The sequence below is a fragment of the Crocuta crocuta genome, unplaced genomic scaffold (genome assembly GCF_008692635.1).
Source record: "Crocuta crocuta isolate KB4526 unplaced genomic scaffold, BGI_CrCroc_1.0 scaffold463, whole genome shotgun sequence".
In the NCBI taxonomy this organism is placed as follows: Eukaryota; Metazoa; Chordata; class Mammalia; order Carnivora; family Hyaenidae; genus Crocuta; species Crocuta crocuta.
This window is the reverse complement of record NW_027527929.1, coordinates 1,261,475-1,277,624: the sequence shown is the minus strand read 5'-3', so window position 1 is coordinate 1,277,624 and position 16,150 is coordinate 1,261,475. Positions and strand designations below refer to the sequence as shown.

Sequence of the window (16,150 nt, the reverse complement as noted above, 5' to 3'; positions counted from 1 at the left end):
GGGGGGGGGCGTGCAGGGGAGGGACACAGCTGTGCTCAATACCCACCAACAAAAGGTATCTGCTAGTTAGAGGGTACTGGTCTCAGATGTGGCTCCCACTGAGTACCACAGGAACCCAGAAGTCAACTCCAACCTGGTCTGAGTCAGTCAGATACCCTGTGCCAATATGAGAGGGCACAGAATTAAGGCCAATCCCTCTTGCCACAGGGGCATACCTATCTTATGACTGACTTTTGCTGCAAGAGTAACTCCCACACAGGCCACCACTTCTATAACGAAGTACCCACTGCCATAAACCTTTCCTCTTCGGGTACATCAGGACCAAACACTTGTGTGGAGTTATGGCCATTCTCTAGGCAATACTCACAAGAGTGTGGCTGGAGGCTCTAGGCCAAGCCATCAGGTTCACTCACCCTGCCCACTGCTGGGTGTACCTCTGAAGCACTTTTGGAACTCTGTATAACCCAACACTAACAAGTTTAACATGTCTACATTTTGTCATCTGGGCCAGGCCTTTAGCTGATATTTTGGATAATGGACCAAATGCTATTCTAAGTTATCTTGAGTTCACATTCCCTCCATCTAGATAATAGCTAAAGATCAGTTCTTTTGCATTTGATGGCAATCAATATGGGAATCTGTGATTTTCCTTTCACAATAAAGTAATATTTCAACTTATTATTTATAAAGTAAATCTGTAGCTATTTTCTGAACTCCATTTATATGCTTCTACATGAAATAAATTCGGAGCTTCTGCTGACAGATAAACCAGTGGCCACAGTGAGTACAGTAGGGCTGTGCTGCACTTCAAGGTCTTACTGTCATACTTCTTAGGGGGCTCATATACAGAACATGTGTTCACTGCAAATTTGTTCTCTCCCTCCTTTTTGTTCCTAGAATAATTGGCTGACAGATTTATTTACCGTGATCAGTGACTCTGCAATCCCTTCAGAAGGGCTATTTGAGAAGCAAGAGATGAAGCAGGGGTTCCATACAGAAGACCCTGTGAGGTAAGAACTGAACCAGAGGAAGAAGTGCCCTCAGGACCCACAGTGCTTTTCTATGTGACTCAGAACTAGCAATTTGGGATATCATTCACTGATCATTCATTTACCATTCACTGATAAAGAGGGCATGACCTTCCCTGGCTGTATTTGACTTTCTGAGCACATGTCATATTGTTTGAGTGGCGTGAGCGTATGCCTTCTGCCCCTTGGTCTGCTGAGTCTGGTCTCTGCCATGTGTCCTCTGCTGCTAGGCAGCCAGGTGCCCAAGGGCACAGGTGCTGAGCCACCTGCTCAAATACATGGGACAGGCCCTGCTGCTGACATCCCTGGGATTCTCAGTGAGGAAAGGCCTGGCCACAGTGGGCAGCAGGTACCTCCTGGAACAACTGGCTGAGGGAGGAAAAAAGAGAATATGAAGATGAGATTAATGAGTGAAGGAGGATGAAGTTCTTACCCGGTGGTGGGATGCCCGAGAGGCCGGGCACACCTGGCGGAAGATGGTGGGGTGGAGGCCCCCCAGGGTGAAGTGGCTGCATGCTGCCCATGCTAACAAGGCCATCAACTGGGCCCTGCAAAGGTGGAAGGCCTGGCGGATAGCCACCCATCATGCCTTGAAGGACACAACAAATTTCAGACATGCATCATTAACATGCAACGTGAGCTAAGTAATAACAACCCCCCACCCCATGCACTACCAATGAATAAAGCGCCCTTAGTACTGCATGATATAACGGCAATTAGTGCAATTATTTTGTTGCAATAATGAACAAAATAAAAAGTTACAAATATGAAATCCAACATTTGTGGATGAATTAGTACTTAGTATATGATTACTTGTGGTTATCTTCCCTGGGATAAATATGCTGCATGTTTTTAATTAAATAATAATAAAGAGGAGTTCCAGCAACAGCCTTCCCAAGGTCATGATTATTGCAAGCTGTTCAAACAGTGACCAGTTCTGTGACTGTGGTTCTAACTGAACAGTCTAAATCCCATCACCCCGCTCTGCCCACATTCTTATGCCTGTCATGGGTACACATGAGGGGACACTGGAATGGAGGGAAATGAGGCGCACAGCCCTGATCACAAAGCATGGTTCTCCAGCTTGGGGCGGGTGGGGGAGGGGAGTGGGGAGTGGGGAGGAACTTTTCAAGGCTTCCTCCTCCCTTCTAGCCCCATCACTACTTGGTGAAAATGGATCATGTTCAGGCTTGAGCTGGGGAACAGAGAAGAGCCATCACAATGGATGTTTCATCTTTAGATCTCAAAACATGTAAAACAAAGATAAAACCTAAACCCTCCCAAGCCAAACTAAGCCCAGGTCACTTGGTAGGGCACGCAGACCTCAGAAGGAATGGCTGGAGAATCAGGCTCTGCTGACGTAAGAAATGCCAATTGTCATTACTGTCTCCAAAGTTCACAAATGCCCTCATGTAAACCTTCAGTTAACAGGGAACATTTTACATGAGGTAGACTTTCTGTGAACAGAGGCCTTTATTCCTTTATTTTCAAAGTGTATCTCTGCAACACAAAATATTTTCTGCTGGCTAGGGAAGAGTTTCAGGAAACAAGTATTTTTGGCAGAAGGAGTGAAAAGAAAGACAATCATTTCAAGCTGTCAAAAACTCACCTATCAAAAGACCTTTAAAGCCACACAACATCTTTTTTGAGCAAGAAAAACAACTTGACTCTTCTGGGATTTGAAATGATCACAATAAACAAAACATAAGGCTCCCCCCAGAATGAATCACCTTTGGTCGCAGCTTCCTGCACAAAGGGAAGCTTAAGGGACTGGTGCCAAACCTCATTTTTATAAAATACTCTTTGTAGGAGGACCCTGGGAAACAGTGGAAAACTCCAGATTCTAAGGACTTTACTCTTTGACTTTCCCTTAAGGATTATTTGAGAGGTATTTATTTATAAAAGTTTAGTCTTTTGAAGCTATAAAATTACTGCAAATTCTGAGATTGGTTCAGCCTGCTTCATTAGTCATATCTAAGCTGACTGAAAAGCTTAAAATCACACAAACCAATAAAGCGAATTTTAAACAGTACCTCTATACATGAAATAGGATTATGAGTTTCATTGTTTTTAAAATGAGAGTTCAGAGAGTAAAAACTACTTTTGAACAGATACCGTCATCTTAAACAAAACTGCCAAACTGCCTTTTAACCACACCACCAGCTCCAGCTCTTACGGATAGTAGGTGGGAGTTTAAGGACGTTAGGAGGCTTTGCTTTCAATTACAAAAGCCCATCTGAACGCAGCCTTCACGGGCTGTGGTTGAAGAAATTATTAAGAACTGAAAGACATGACACTTGTCTTCATTAAACTGTACTTTGGCACTTATTATCCCAGTCACATGTGTTCAAATGAGCTTTAATGCTTGTAAGCAAAGCTGGTCTCAGACAGCAACAAGGCTAAGACTTAGGCCCTAAGCAATCTGTAAACCCAAGAAAAATCGCCCTGTCAGCTGCAAAGTTCCCACTGTGGAACAAGACTGGTGACTGTACAGGATGCTTCCTTGCCCTTCATTCCCATGGCCCGGAATCTGGGCAGCATATGCTTAATAATGGAGCAGGGTCTTTCTAGAAGGGGTTCCCCCCCATCCTCACCCCTCAGAGCACTATGATGGTATTCCCCAACAGGGAGCTAAAATGCTGCAGCTGCTGTTTTTTAATGTTTTTAGCTATTTGAATTCATTTTGTTAATGTGTCCCTGGGCTTTTTAGTCAAGGGCACAGTGCTACAGTATCACATATCAAACGCGACAAAACAGGATGTCCACGAGGGAATTCTAACTTTCAAAGTCCCCATGTTCAAGGCCTGATTTCTAAAACCCTCTGGAACCCTGTTAACCAAAATGGGCCATGGAATAGAGTAGGCGATTATGAGATTTGTTAGATCAACATCAGTTACACTGAAAGTACTGAAAAGCCATGATTCAGATGTGCTCTGGCGAGTGCAACTGCTGAGTTGAGCGACAGTGCATATGAGAACTTGCCATCACAAAAGGTAAGAGCGACAATGAAAAAGTTATCCTATGCTACTCTACCTTAAAAAGCAAATACAAAAAAGCAAAAACAAAAACAGCGTCCCAATGAGCCTGCCTTGAACAACACTGTCTTGGACTCCCTGCGAAAAGAAGTCAGACCGCTTGCTTCAGAAGACACTCAGGTGGTTTGTATGGACCTCACCAGGCTTAGGGAGATCACGAAGGAGGGACCCGAGAAGTGGTCTGCGGGCTGCTCGTTGGAGACACATCAGACAAGGATATTCAATTCAAGAATAGCCAAATTTGCTATGGCTACCAGAACCAGAGACAACACACACAAGCAAACCACATTCATCATTTTCTTTTCTTTTTTTAAAAATATGTGACTGGGATACTAACAGAAAATGCAGTTTAATGTAATTAAATAGAAAAGCATTACAGAGTGGGCACAATGAATTGAATAAGGACTTTGTACTCCACTTAGCAGTCATGCACATTAGTGACCAAGAAAGGATTTAGAATTCACTGTCAAAAATCCTTTTAAATGGTCAGTCTTTTAAGGATGGCTGCAGCAGAACAAGGCAAACTGAACCCTGGAATGAGACAGGAAAATCGGCATCACCTAAATGCTAGTTTCGTGTTTTCTCTTGGGAGCCCCTCCAGAACAGAATTCTGTTTAGGTTTTCTGCCATAGGGCTCTATATCCAGAGCAGTCTGGGGTGGAGAGTATCGCCAGACTATGCCCACAGCCAGGCTAGAGCTGCTCCCTACTAATTCCCAGGGCTGGGCCCAGGGCCCATTTCTGGGGCGGAGGGGAGGCATTGCCCATATGGGAAAGGCGACAGAAGGACAACATGGACGACTGGAAACTTTGATTCTGCCATGAGAAAAGCCTAGAGATTGTGGCCTACTCCTCATTGGAGAAAAAAAAAAATGAAGGAATTTCTTAAAGTGGAAAAAAATGGTCTTAGCTCCTGTTTTTACCTGCAACAGGTGTCAACTGCTGATTGAGCATCCCCATTGGTGTTGGTGGTGGCACCACCCCCATGAGAGCCCCCACAGGGGTGCCTGCTCGGGGAGAAGCACTCGGCTGCTGTTGCTGTGCTGCTCGCTCTCTCTCCTGCTGCTCAGCAACTTTAGCTGCCCGCTCTGTAAAGGCATTTCAGATTTTCAATTCTGTTTTTAACCCAGGAATTCAAAATACCATCCATTGCATTCAACAGGACTAGTAAAAACACAGGCAACAGTTCTGTCTCAACGGAAGGAACAGTAGATGACTAGTCTCAACACAGGAGGAGTCGGGCCGATTTCACTTGGTAACCTAGCGTCCAGCTTTCCTATCCCATCTTGAGAACTGGTCTGCAAAGATTTCAAGAATGTTAAGACTGCAACACACATTCAGAAAGCACAGGTTTTATTTAAACACGTCACCAGCGTAACCAACGTGGTTAATCTCACAAGGCACCCTGAAGATGAGAAGCGCTACCATTATTCTAGTATTAATAGCATTATAAATTATTTATAATTTCAACATGAAGCAATTCCATGGCCCATTATAATTTTTGGCACAATTGTTACTTACACTATTTTCCTCATTCCTTGCACCCAATTTCACTAAGATTTGAGGACTCTTGTCATTAGTGTCATGGGATTTAGCAGCTGAAGAAAATTAACTCTGTAAGGGAAAAGTAGCTTACTGCCTCCTCCACAAGGTTTTAGGGAAAATAAGTGCTATTTTCTATACCCTAATGAAGCAAAGAGGTCACGTTTAATAAACCCTGAGGGGGAAAAATGCATGATACTCCAGGCTACAGTCATCAGAAGCAGGGAATATATATACACATATGAAGCAATGGACAATGTACTGACAGAACCCGGTTTCCTAAAGCTGAGCAGTTCAATACTGACCATAGTATCACCCTAAAATCAGCAAAAGTTCCAAGTATTCACTCTTCTTTCATCCAAAATGCAAGAGGAGCCTTTGCTTGTGCCAGTTCTGGGCTGTGGAGCACCGCTTGATGCACCCCTTACTCCTTTGAGCTGCTCTGTCCTACCCCTCCATAGCCAGTAGTCCCAACGATCACATTCCCAGCCTTTTTTGGAGCTAGCAGGATGGATCCTTACTAGAAAAGTCGACAAATGTGTATTCCCAAAGCTCCCACAATACAGGGCTTATTTTGCTTTACCATTCATAAATGGGAAATCTTCCCCACTCCTCACATGGGCAAGCTGAGGCTGGGAGATAGGTAGTGACTTGTCCAAGGATACAGAGAGAACCAGCAACATGTGGCCCTGACTTATGATAGCACATTCCACTGCCACACATTAACCCTCCAACATGGAATTCAAAAGGCTACTTGTTGGCTGATCTAAGGAGTGGAAAATAGCTCGAGATCACATGGCTTTAAAGAGAATCAAGAAGCAACAGCTCCAGTCCTCCGTGAGTATAAGAATGTGAAAGTCAAGCAAGTCAAAGCTTCCTCACTGTGAGAGTTGCCTGTATGGGCCTGTCATCACTCACTAACACTGTCCCAGTTTACAGATCCTCTGTACAACGAACGTGAGGGACAAAGGCCTTTGGAACAACCCATTTCCTTGTGCTAGCACAGTAAAAAACAAAACAAAACAATGAATGACCTAGACCCCATTAAATTCTAGTATTTTCATTACACAAATGACACAGTAAAATGGGAGAACAAAAAAAAAAGGAAGTTGAAAAAAGGAAAATTCAGGCCTGTGGATTTAATATTGAACTGGCTACCTGTTGGCTCCTTCTGGGAAAAGCCCAATGGGCTGTGTTGGAAAAGAGGACTGTTAAATGAAGCCAGCCCAACTCCAAACTTTGGGTTTTGAGTTCAAACCCACATTGGGTTTTGGTTCAAACACGACAAGTTCAGATTTTATGTCTCAGGCAGACACTGCTGAGTCATACCCAACTCATCCTCACTCGGTCTTCCCTGAATTTCAGACTCCCCTTTAAATTTAGGAGACTTTCCTGGAAGCCATCCTTTCCCCCTCTCTCCAGCCCTGCTCCAGCATTTGTACTTTTACATCCAGCACATTTGTCTCTCTTGTTCACACTCTAAATAACCAGCCACACACAACTGGCTTCATCTGCCCTACACCAGGCTTTATATCCACTTGACCTTCTTTTCCAATATTCCTCCAATGGAGTGATAATATTTGGTCTTACCTTTCAGTAAGGTCAGAAATACCAAAGAAAACTTCGAGGTTTTTATGGAAGTGACTAGGGTTTTTCTTAAAGAGTGTACTGCAAAATCTTTGTTATTTATGATATTTAAAGGTACTAATATGAATACTTGGTCAAGATTCAGAAAATGCCAGGTGAAAAAACACAGGTGTTTATGGTAGATCTTAAAGACTTTACTAAGGGAATATGCACTGTAAGTTTCCAAGAGCGAAAGTGTTTGGAATGCTTTTCAAACTGGTTTTGCCACAAAGGTTTTTCTGTCTGAGCATCCGGTAGGATTAGAATTCTGCAGAAGATCTTTGGGGAAGGCTGTCAGATAACTTTACCATTATCAATCAATTGCTATAAATGAAAAGAGTAAAATCTTTTTTTAGAAAATTTTTCTTGGGAAATACCATAAATTTTAATAAAGGAGGCAGCCTTAACAATTAATTTTTTTATGCTTGCTGTAAAATAGTGGATTTAGACCCAGCCAAGAAGAGTCATGGTTGATCACAGTGGTGAACCATAGAGAGACAGTTCTAAACTGGCAAAATGAACCATATGTACAATTCCAAATGGAAAAAATATAGCTCCAAGGCAAGAGTCCCGCCTAATCTAATGCTCACTACTCATTTCTTTATTAAAGGTATGTCTGACATTTAAAACAACACCCCCCAACCCAAAAATCTCTCTCAAGTACTTGTCCCTAAAGGCTCATTAAGAACCACCAAATCTTTAAATGATAGCTCATGGCCCCAAATAACTTAATTACAGAGTAAAAGGAAAGTGAAGGCAGTTGAATTTTATCAGCTGAACTACGTGCTTTAAAAGTAGCTATGAATGGAAATATAGCACAGGCCAGGACTGGCATAGGAAACCAAGAGCTTTCAGCTAAGCCTCGGCCTAGAGCTTAAACATGGCTTATCAAGAGCCATAACAGATTCTGATTTTGAATGTTTCCTTTTGGATGAATTTTAACCAAAATTCTATTTAACATTCTTATAAAAACATTCCCCAGCTCAACACACGTGTGCTTATAGGACTCAACGAAAGAAGAAAACCATGCAATTTTTAATAACAAAATATTTGTTTGAGAAATTTTTTTTTGAAAACAAACAAACCACCAGGATCAAAGGCCAAGTCAGGGGCAGTGCTTGCTCAGTCAGGACAAGGCTGGCATTGAAACTGTTGGCTGGGAGACACTTGAGACCGTCCCCAACACACAGTTCATGTGCAAGTGGTAAGAACAAGAGAGTAAAACCTGTCTACGCACGTGCATTCCTGAAAACACCCCTTGCTTAGAAAGCTGAGATAGTTGCACCTAGTCTCTATTTACCTTCATATTCTGCTTTCTTGGCTGTCTCCAAGTTTCTCCATTCTGTCCCCACTAGTCGGCTGAGCTCCCCAAAAGAGTAGTCTGGATGCTGGGCCTTAATCACAGCTCTCATCTCACTGCTGAACAGGATGTAGCCACTCATGTTGATTTTCCGTTTGGAGCCTTCCTTCTTTGCACTGCCCTTGGCAGACTTTGGGGTAGACTGTAAGACAGAAAGCTCTTATAGTGCATCAGAACACTGCATCTAGTCAACTGCTCAAGGTTTCTGGAAGCCAGGAACATGTGATTCAATAGTTACTATTTTGCAGACACATTTAGTTTATAGATGGCCATTTTCTTGCTCTAAACAGTTCCTGCCTCTTACCATTTAAGAAATAAATGAAAGTTTCTCTGAATTCCATGACTGTAATCTGTAATGGTGACCTCACAATTATGTCTTGGGAAAATTCTAAATGAGAAGAAGATACCAACAGGAATCACCTCCACCCAGATGAGGGTCTGAAGGAGGAGATGAGAAAGATATGGGCAGTAAAGGCTAAAGTCACAGGGTGATGCTGCTCCTCACTGCTCACCTTCAACACAAAGTAGGCAGAGCTTTCTAACAAAACATGCCATTAAAAATAGCTAACTGTGCAAATTTTAAAATGACATGAAATTTAAAATTCTTTGTGGCATCAAGAAAGAAAAAAAAAATCTGTTCCTTCCTGCATAATCCTAGGTTGAAGCTCACATATGTGGGGGCTGGATATATCCTTCCTTTGGCTTGAGTGTGCTATGAACCAAAGCTGAGAGTAAGACAAGAGGAACTTGTCACCGTCACCTGTGGGGGCGTGTAGGGCATGAGATCCAGCTCACTGGCCAGCGGGGTCTGAAGCTGAGGCAGAGAAGGAGGCTCAATGACCTCACTATCTTCTTCTCCCATCTCTTCAATGTCATCATCTCCACCTTCTAACTCAGCAAATTTAGCTTCTAGCAACTGGATCTTCTTTTCCAACAGAGGTGATGGCTCCTTCTGAGGAACTATTGGTTTTCTAAAAGAAGTGAAGTAAAAATAATAATAAAGTCACCAAATACCACCCAGGATTGGTCAGAAAGCAATACTCTGCTTTAATATTTAGAAAAGACTTCCTGCAATCTGCAATGTACAGTCTAAGTCAGCAAAGGAAAGAATTTAAATGTGTATTTATAAAGTCACACTTATTTAGAGATGCCTGTTTTTCAAAGAATTCTGCTGAATATCCACAAAAGTACTGGGTCCAAAGTTGGGATCTAGTTGCTATATAATACAGTGGAAAGAATTTTCATACTGTGGAACTAGGAAAGGTCTCCTATTAAAGGCTATAATCCAGAACCAAAGATTTCTACCTCCAAATTATAGTTACTGGAGTCTATGACAAGGGCAGTTATTACATCTTGACAATGAGGATTTTCCTTTCCTTTATAGCTGAATTAATATTTTCTACTTAAAATGTATACAGCTCTAGTTTAAGACCTAATAAGAAAGACAAAAAACCACCATGGTCTATAACTATTTGGGTATCAATTTTCCTATTAAGAGCTGAAGAGTTCTTTCCTCCTCAGTTTTCCAAGCTTTACCTGAAGTAATAAATTTCATCATCTACCACTTTAGCAGATAGCGAAAACCTCTTCAGTCCCTTGAATTTCTTCATCTGCTTGTCACTCTCGTTGTAGCGGCTCTCACAAAGCAGAATGTCATTTTCTGGTATTTCAGTTGGTCTGCAGGAGAGGAAGTCCTTGAATGACAACACAGCACACTTTCCTGAAAGACAAATTGGAGGGAAATAAATGGAGTAAATTGGGGTCATAGCTAACAGTTTTTAAAATTTTATTATTTTTGAATGAATACCTTCATATGATTCAAAAGTCAGAAGATTTAAAAGCTGTACATGGGCATAAAATAGACATGCAGATCAACAGAACAGAAATAAAAGTCTAGAAATGAACCCACACAATTGAGATTTTAAAAGCAACTGATTTTTTTTTAACTTATTTTTGAGAGAGAGGGGGGGGGAGTGCGCAAGCATGAGCAAAAAAGGGGCAGAGAGAGAGGGAGACAGAGGATCCAAAGTAGGCTCTGCACTGTCAGCTGAGGGCCTGATGTGGAGCACAAGCTCACAAACCATGAGAGATCATGACCTAAGCTGAAGTTGGATGCTTAACCGACTGAGACACTCAGGCGCCTCTACAAGCAACTGATTTTTGGCAAGGGTGCCGAGACAAATTTTTTAATGTTTATTTATTTTTGAGAGACAGCAGGCTCCAGGCTCTGAGCTGTCAGCACAGAGCCCAATGTGGAGCTCAAGCCCACAAACTGTGAGATCATGACCTGAGGTGAAGTTGGACACTTAACCGACTGAGCCACCCAGGCACCCCAAGGGTGCTAAGACAATTTGATGGGAGGAAAAAAGAGTCACGTTAACACTGTTATAAGTGAATTTCCACATGCAAAAGAGTGGACTCTGAACCTTACCTCACACCATATGCAAAATGTAACTTCAAAATGGATCAAAGACCCAAACATAAGAGCTCCAAGTATAAAACTCTTAGAAGAAAATATAAGTGTAAATCTTTATGACCTTCTATTAGGCAGATGTGACATCAAAATCACAACCAAGCAAAGGAAATAAACTGGACTTCATCAGAATGAAAACTTTTTGTGCTTCAAAGCTCACTATCAAGAAAGTGAAAAGGCAACCCACAGAAGAAAATAGGTGTAAATTGTGTCTCTGGTGTTAAGTCTAATATCCAGAACATACAAAGAACTCCTACAGCTCAACAATAATCAGACAAGTAACCTAATTAAAAAACAGGCAAAGGATCTGAACAAACATTTCACCATAAACCCACAAAAAAACAAAAACGACAAGTGTGAGCAAGGATGTGAAGAAATCGGAACCCTTATGCATTGCTGATGGGAATGTAAAAGGCTACAACTGCTGTGGAAAACTGCGTGGCAGTTTCTCAAAAAGTTAAACAGGGTTGCTATATAATTCAGCAATTCTATTTCTAGGTACATATCCAAAAGAACTGAAAGCAAGAACTCAATTAGACACTCGTACACCAATGTTCACAGCAGCATTATTCACAACAGCCAAAAAGTAGAAACTACCCAAATGTCCATCTACAGATGAGTGAATAAACAAAATGTTATATACACATCAATGGAATATTATTCAGCCATAAAAGGGAATAAAATTCTGATATATGCTACACCATGGATGAATCTTGAGAAAATTATGCTAAGTGAAATAAGCCAGACACAAAGACAAATATCACATGATTTCACTATTACGAGTTACCTAGAATAGACAAAAGTCATAGAGACAGAAAGTAGAACAGATATTACCAAGGACCGGGAGAAGTGGGTAGTTACAACTTGTTGGGTACTAAGTTTCTATTTGGGAAGATGACAATCTAGAAATGAATAGTGAAGGTTGTGCGATATTGTCAAGGGACTTAATGTCACTGAATTGTACATCTCTAACTTATAAATGGTTAAAACATTCCATTTTATGTTATGTACTTTACAGTGAAAAAATGGTAGTGTATCATTTACATTATTTTACATCTAAATTTTGCTGTAAAAAAAGGATCACTGCTGGTATTAACACATTTATTGAAACTAGTTCCCTACTGATGGACATTTAGGTTGTTTCCAATATTTTGCTCTCCCACTGAAACAAATAATGCTGATACAAATAATTTAAGACATATATCAAATTGTACATGTGTAAATATAACTGAGGTATAAATTTCTAAAAGCTGGGTCAAAGGTATAGACACTCATTTTTATAGGTATAATCAAATTACCTTTCATAAAAGTTGTGCTAATTCATGAACCCACCACCAAGTAGGCAAATGCCACTTCCCTATGTTCTTGTCAACTAGTAACACTAGAAGTTTTGACAGTCTGATAGGTAATTAAAATAAAGAAAAAGAGCATCTGGGTTCTTTTAACCTGTATTTCTCTAATGGCTGAGGTTGGCCATATTTTCATTTAAGAACCACTGGTAACTTCTGTCCTTATCTTTTGCCCATTTTTCTGTTTGATGTTGATATTTTAATTTTATTTATTTATTAAAATTTTTTAATGTTTATTTAATCGAGAGAGAGAGAGAGAGACAGACAGACAGGAGTGGAGGAGGGGCAGAGAGAGAGACACAGAATCAGAAAGAGGCTCCAGGCTCTGAGCTGTCAGCACAGAGCCTGAAGTGGATCTTGAACCCACAAACTGTGAGATCATGACCTGAGCCAAAGTCACGTACTTAACCAACTGAGCCACCTAGGTGCCCCATTTTCTATTTTTATTTTTATTTTGAGAAAGAGAGACAATGCACACACAAGCAGGGGAGAGTGCTGGGGTGGGGAGAGAGAGATGACACAGGACTCAATCCCAGGATACTGGGATTGTAACCTGAGCCGGTTTTATAACAGCTCTTCATATGTGAAGGAAATTTGACTTTTATGTAGGACATACATTGCAAGTATTTCCCCAAAGTTGTCATTTATCTTTGTTTTTCACAGTTTTGGTTATGTGAACATTTTCAACTTCTACATAGTCCAATTTAGCCATCTTTTCTGTAGGGGTTCTAGGTTTATGTCAAAGGTTATCAAAATTTCTTTCTCATCATTACTTTTAGGGTCTTTGCTGTTTCACTTTATGTTCATTTAAACCGGTAATTCATCTGGGAATTTATTCTGAAGTTGATGTAAGGGACGAATACAAGTTTATTTTTTCCAAATGTCTATGCTATTTCCAAATACCACTTAGAGAAAAATCCATCTTTTCCCACCTACCTGGAGTGCCACCTTTATCATAAGCTAATTCATTTTGGGTCTACTGCTAAACTTTCTATTCTGTTCAAATAATCTGTGTACTTATATATCACATACATAATTTTAATTATTATAATATTTAATATCTGTTAAGGACAGAACCTCACCCCCCACTATACTTTTTAGAATTTTTCTGATTTTTGTTTCTCTTTGACATTACTTTAGTTTTTAAAAGTTCATTTATTTGGGAGGGAGCGGGGCAGAGAAAGAGAATTACAAACATGCTCTGCACCATCAGTGTGGAACCTCAAACAGGGCTTGACCTGAGCCAAAATCAAGAGTTGATGCTTACCCAACTGAGCCACCCAGACACCCTGACATTATCAGGGCTCCTCATAAGAAAATTCCCATTGAGGGGCGCCTGGGTGGCTTAGTCGGCTAGCCGTCCGACTTTTGCTTAGGTCATGATCTTGCGGTTTGTGGGTTCGAGCCCCGCGTCGGGCTCTGTGCTGCCAGCTCAGAGCCTGGAGCCTGTTTCAGAGTCTGTGTCTCCCTCTCTCTCTGACTCTCCCCTGCTCACGCTGTCTCTCTCTCTCTCCTAGAAATAAATAAAAATATTAAAAAAAAAAAAGAAAATTCCCATTGATACATATATCGGGATCACATTAAAGATTAAATTAGGGAGAGTCAACATCTCTATGATGTTGAGACTTCTTATTCAAGTACATGGTATGCTTTTCAATTTGTTCAAGCATTCCCTTTTAAGTGCATTAAAAACAGCATTTAAAAACTTTCTCTAGGGGCGGCTGGGTGACTCAGTCGGTTAAGTGTCCGACTTCGGCTCAGGTCACGATCCACAATTCATGGGCTTGAGTCCTGTGTCGGGCTCTGTGCTGACAGCTACCTCAGAGCCTGGAGCCTGTCTTCAGATTCTGTATCTCCCTCTTTCCTTCTCTCTCTCTGACCCTCCCCTGCTCATGCTGTCTCCCTCTCTCTCTCAAAAATAAATAAAACATTAAAAAACATTAAAAATAAAAAAATAAAAACTTTCTTTATATAGATGTGGCATGTATCTTGTTAAATTTATCCCAAAGTATTTTATCTTTTCATTTTTATTGAATCTCTTAAGGCAGTTGCTCTGTTATCCATGTTACACTCTCTGTTATCCATGTTACACTCAATCTTATCTGACTTCTCTTAATTTAATTTTTGAATGTTTATTTTTGAGGGAGAGAAAGACAGAGTGTGAGCAGGGGAGGGGAAGAGAAAGAGGGAGATACAGATCCAAAGCAGGCTCCAGGCTCTGAGCTGTCAGCACAGATTCTGACGTGGGTTCGAACTCGCGAGCCACAAGATTATGATCTGAGCTGAAGTTGGACACTTAACCAACTGAGCCACCCACGTGCTCCAAATTTTTTATTTTTCTAAAGGTTTTTATTTTTAGAGAGTGTGCAGGGGAGGGGAGAGATGGAGAGAAAGAACCCCAAGCAGGTTCTACACTGTCAGTGCAGAGCGCCACGTGGGGCTCGATCCCACAACTGTGAGATCATGACCTGAGCCAAAATCAAGAGTTGAATGCTTAACCAACTGAGCCACCTGGGAGCCCCCAATTTTCTCCTATTGTGGAGTAATTCCTAGTTGATCTTCTTGAATTATCACCTCCTTAATTTCCTCACTGTAGACTTTGTTTCTTACTTTCAACTGTGCTGGCTAGTACCTCCAGAATATGGTTAAATAACAATGATAAGAACACCCTGATTTTGCTCCTGACTTTAACAGAAGTGTTCATAGCTAATAACTTATTAAACATTTACATGCAAAATAGCTAAAACATGTAAAAACAGGCCAGAAACATTTCAGAAGCTTAAAAGAGCTATAATTACTATCGCTGCCTTGGACTTATAGCACTTGACTTATACGATCCAAACTCTTTTCAATTCAGAAGAGGCATACTTACTATTTTCCTTTTTTCACAGAAGGAAAAAGAGAGATTTGGAAAAGGTAAGAATTGTGCTCACATCTAAAGAGTAAAATTGACTGGTAGCCCTAGAACGGATGTGGTCTCTCTGTGCTGACCTGGGCTTCCTTCCAGGCCCTTAGAAGACGTGGAAAAGATGATAGCTTAGGAAGCTTCATTTAAAAAGTTTTTAAAATGTTTTATTTTATATATGAGAGAGAGAGAGAGAGAGAAAGAGAGCAAGAGCAGGGGAGGGGCAGAGAGAGAGACACACAGAATCCAAAGCAGGCTCCATGCTCCCAGCTGCCAGCACAGAGGCCAACACGGGGCTCAAACCCCTGAACTGCGAGACCACGACCTGAGTCAAAGTTAGGCGCTCAACTGAGTGTCCCAGAAGCTACATTTAATAAATCATACAAAATTTATAAAAACCTGCTGGATTCTGACTGGAACTACAATGAATTGATAGATCAATATGGGAGGAAATGACTTCAAAATACTGAAATTTTGGGGGGCCTGGGTAGCTCAGTTGGTTAAGCATCCGACTTAAGCTCAGGTCATGATCTCATGGTTTGTGAGTTGGAGCCCCGTGTTGGGCTCTGTGCTGACAGCTTGGAGTCTGGAGCCTGCTTCGGATTCTGTGTCTTCCCCTCTCTCTGCTCCTCCCCTGCTGATGCTTGGTCTCTCTCTTTCACTCTCAAAAATAACATTGCAAAAAAATTTATAATACATAATGAATCACTTCATTTATTTCCTCTTCTTTAATTTCATTCAATTATTTCCTCAGAGGGTTGTGTGTGTGTGTGTGTGTGTGTGTGTGTGTGTGTGTTTGTTTACAGGAGTCTCATACATTTAAAACATTTTTT

General features: G+C 41.1%; 1 protein-coding gene across 5 annotated transcripts in view; it reads right to left on the bottom strand.

Moving 5' to 3' along the window:
* PBRM1 (polybromo 1) overlaps positions 1-16,150 on the bottom strand; it is a 111,883-nt gene that overhangs the window by 3,623 nt on the left and 92,110 nt on the right. For 2 of the 5 annotated variants that reach the window (XM_077749765.1, XM_077749734.1), the window contains 5 exons: positions 10,127-10,310; positions 9,351-9,561; positions 8,531-8,732; positions 4,986-5,150; positions 1,462-1,617 (listed from right to left, as the gene is read on the bottom strand). In XM_077749765.1, coding sequence (XP_077605891.1) covers positions 1,462-1,617; positions 4,986-5,150; positions 8,531-8,732; positions 9,351-9,561; positions 10,127-10,310 — 918 coding nt within the window. The remainder of the gene's footprint in view (positions 1-1,461; positions 1,618-4,985; positions 5,151-8,530; positions 8,733-9,350; positions 9,562-10,126; positions 10,311-16,150) is intronic. The other 3 variants (XM_077749739.1, XM_077749747.1, XM_077749756.1) reach the window with 3 other exon arrangements.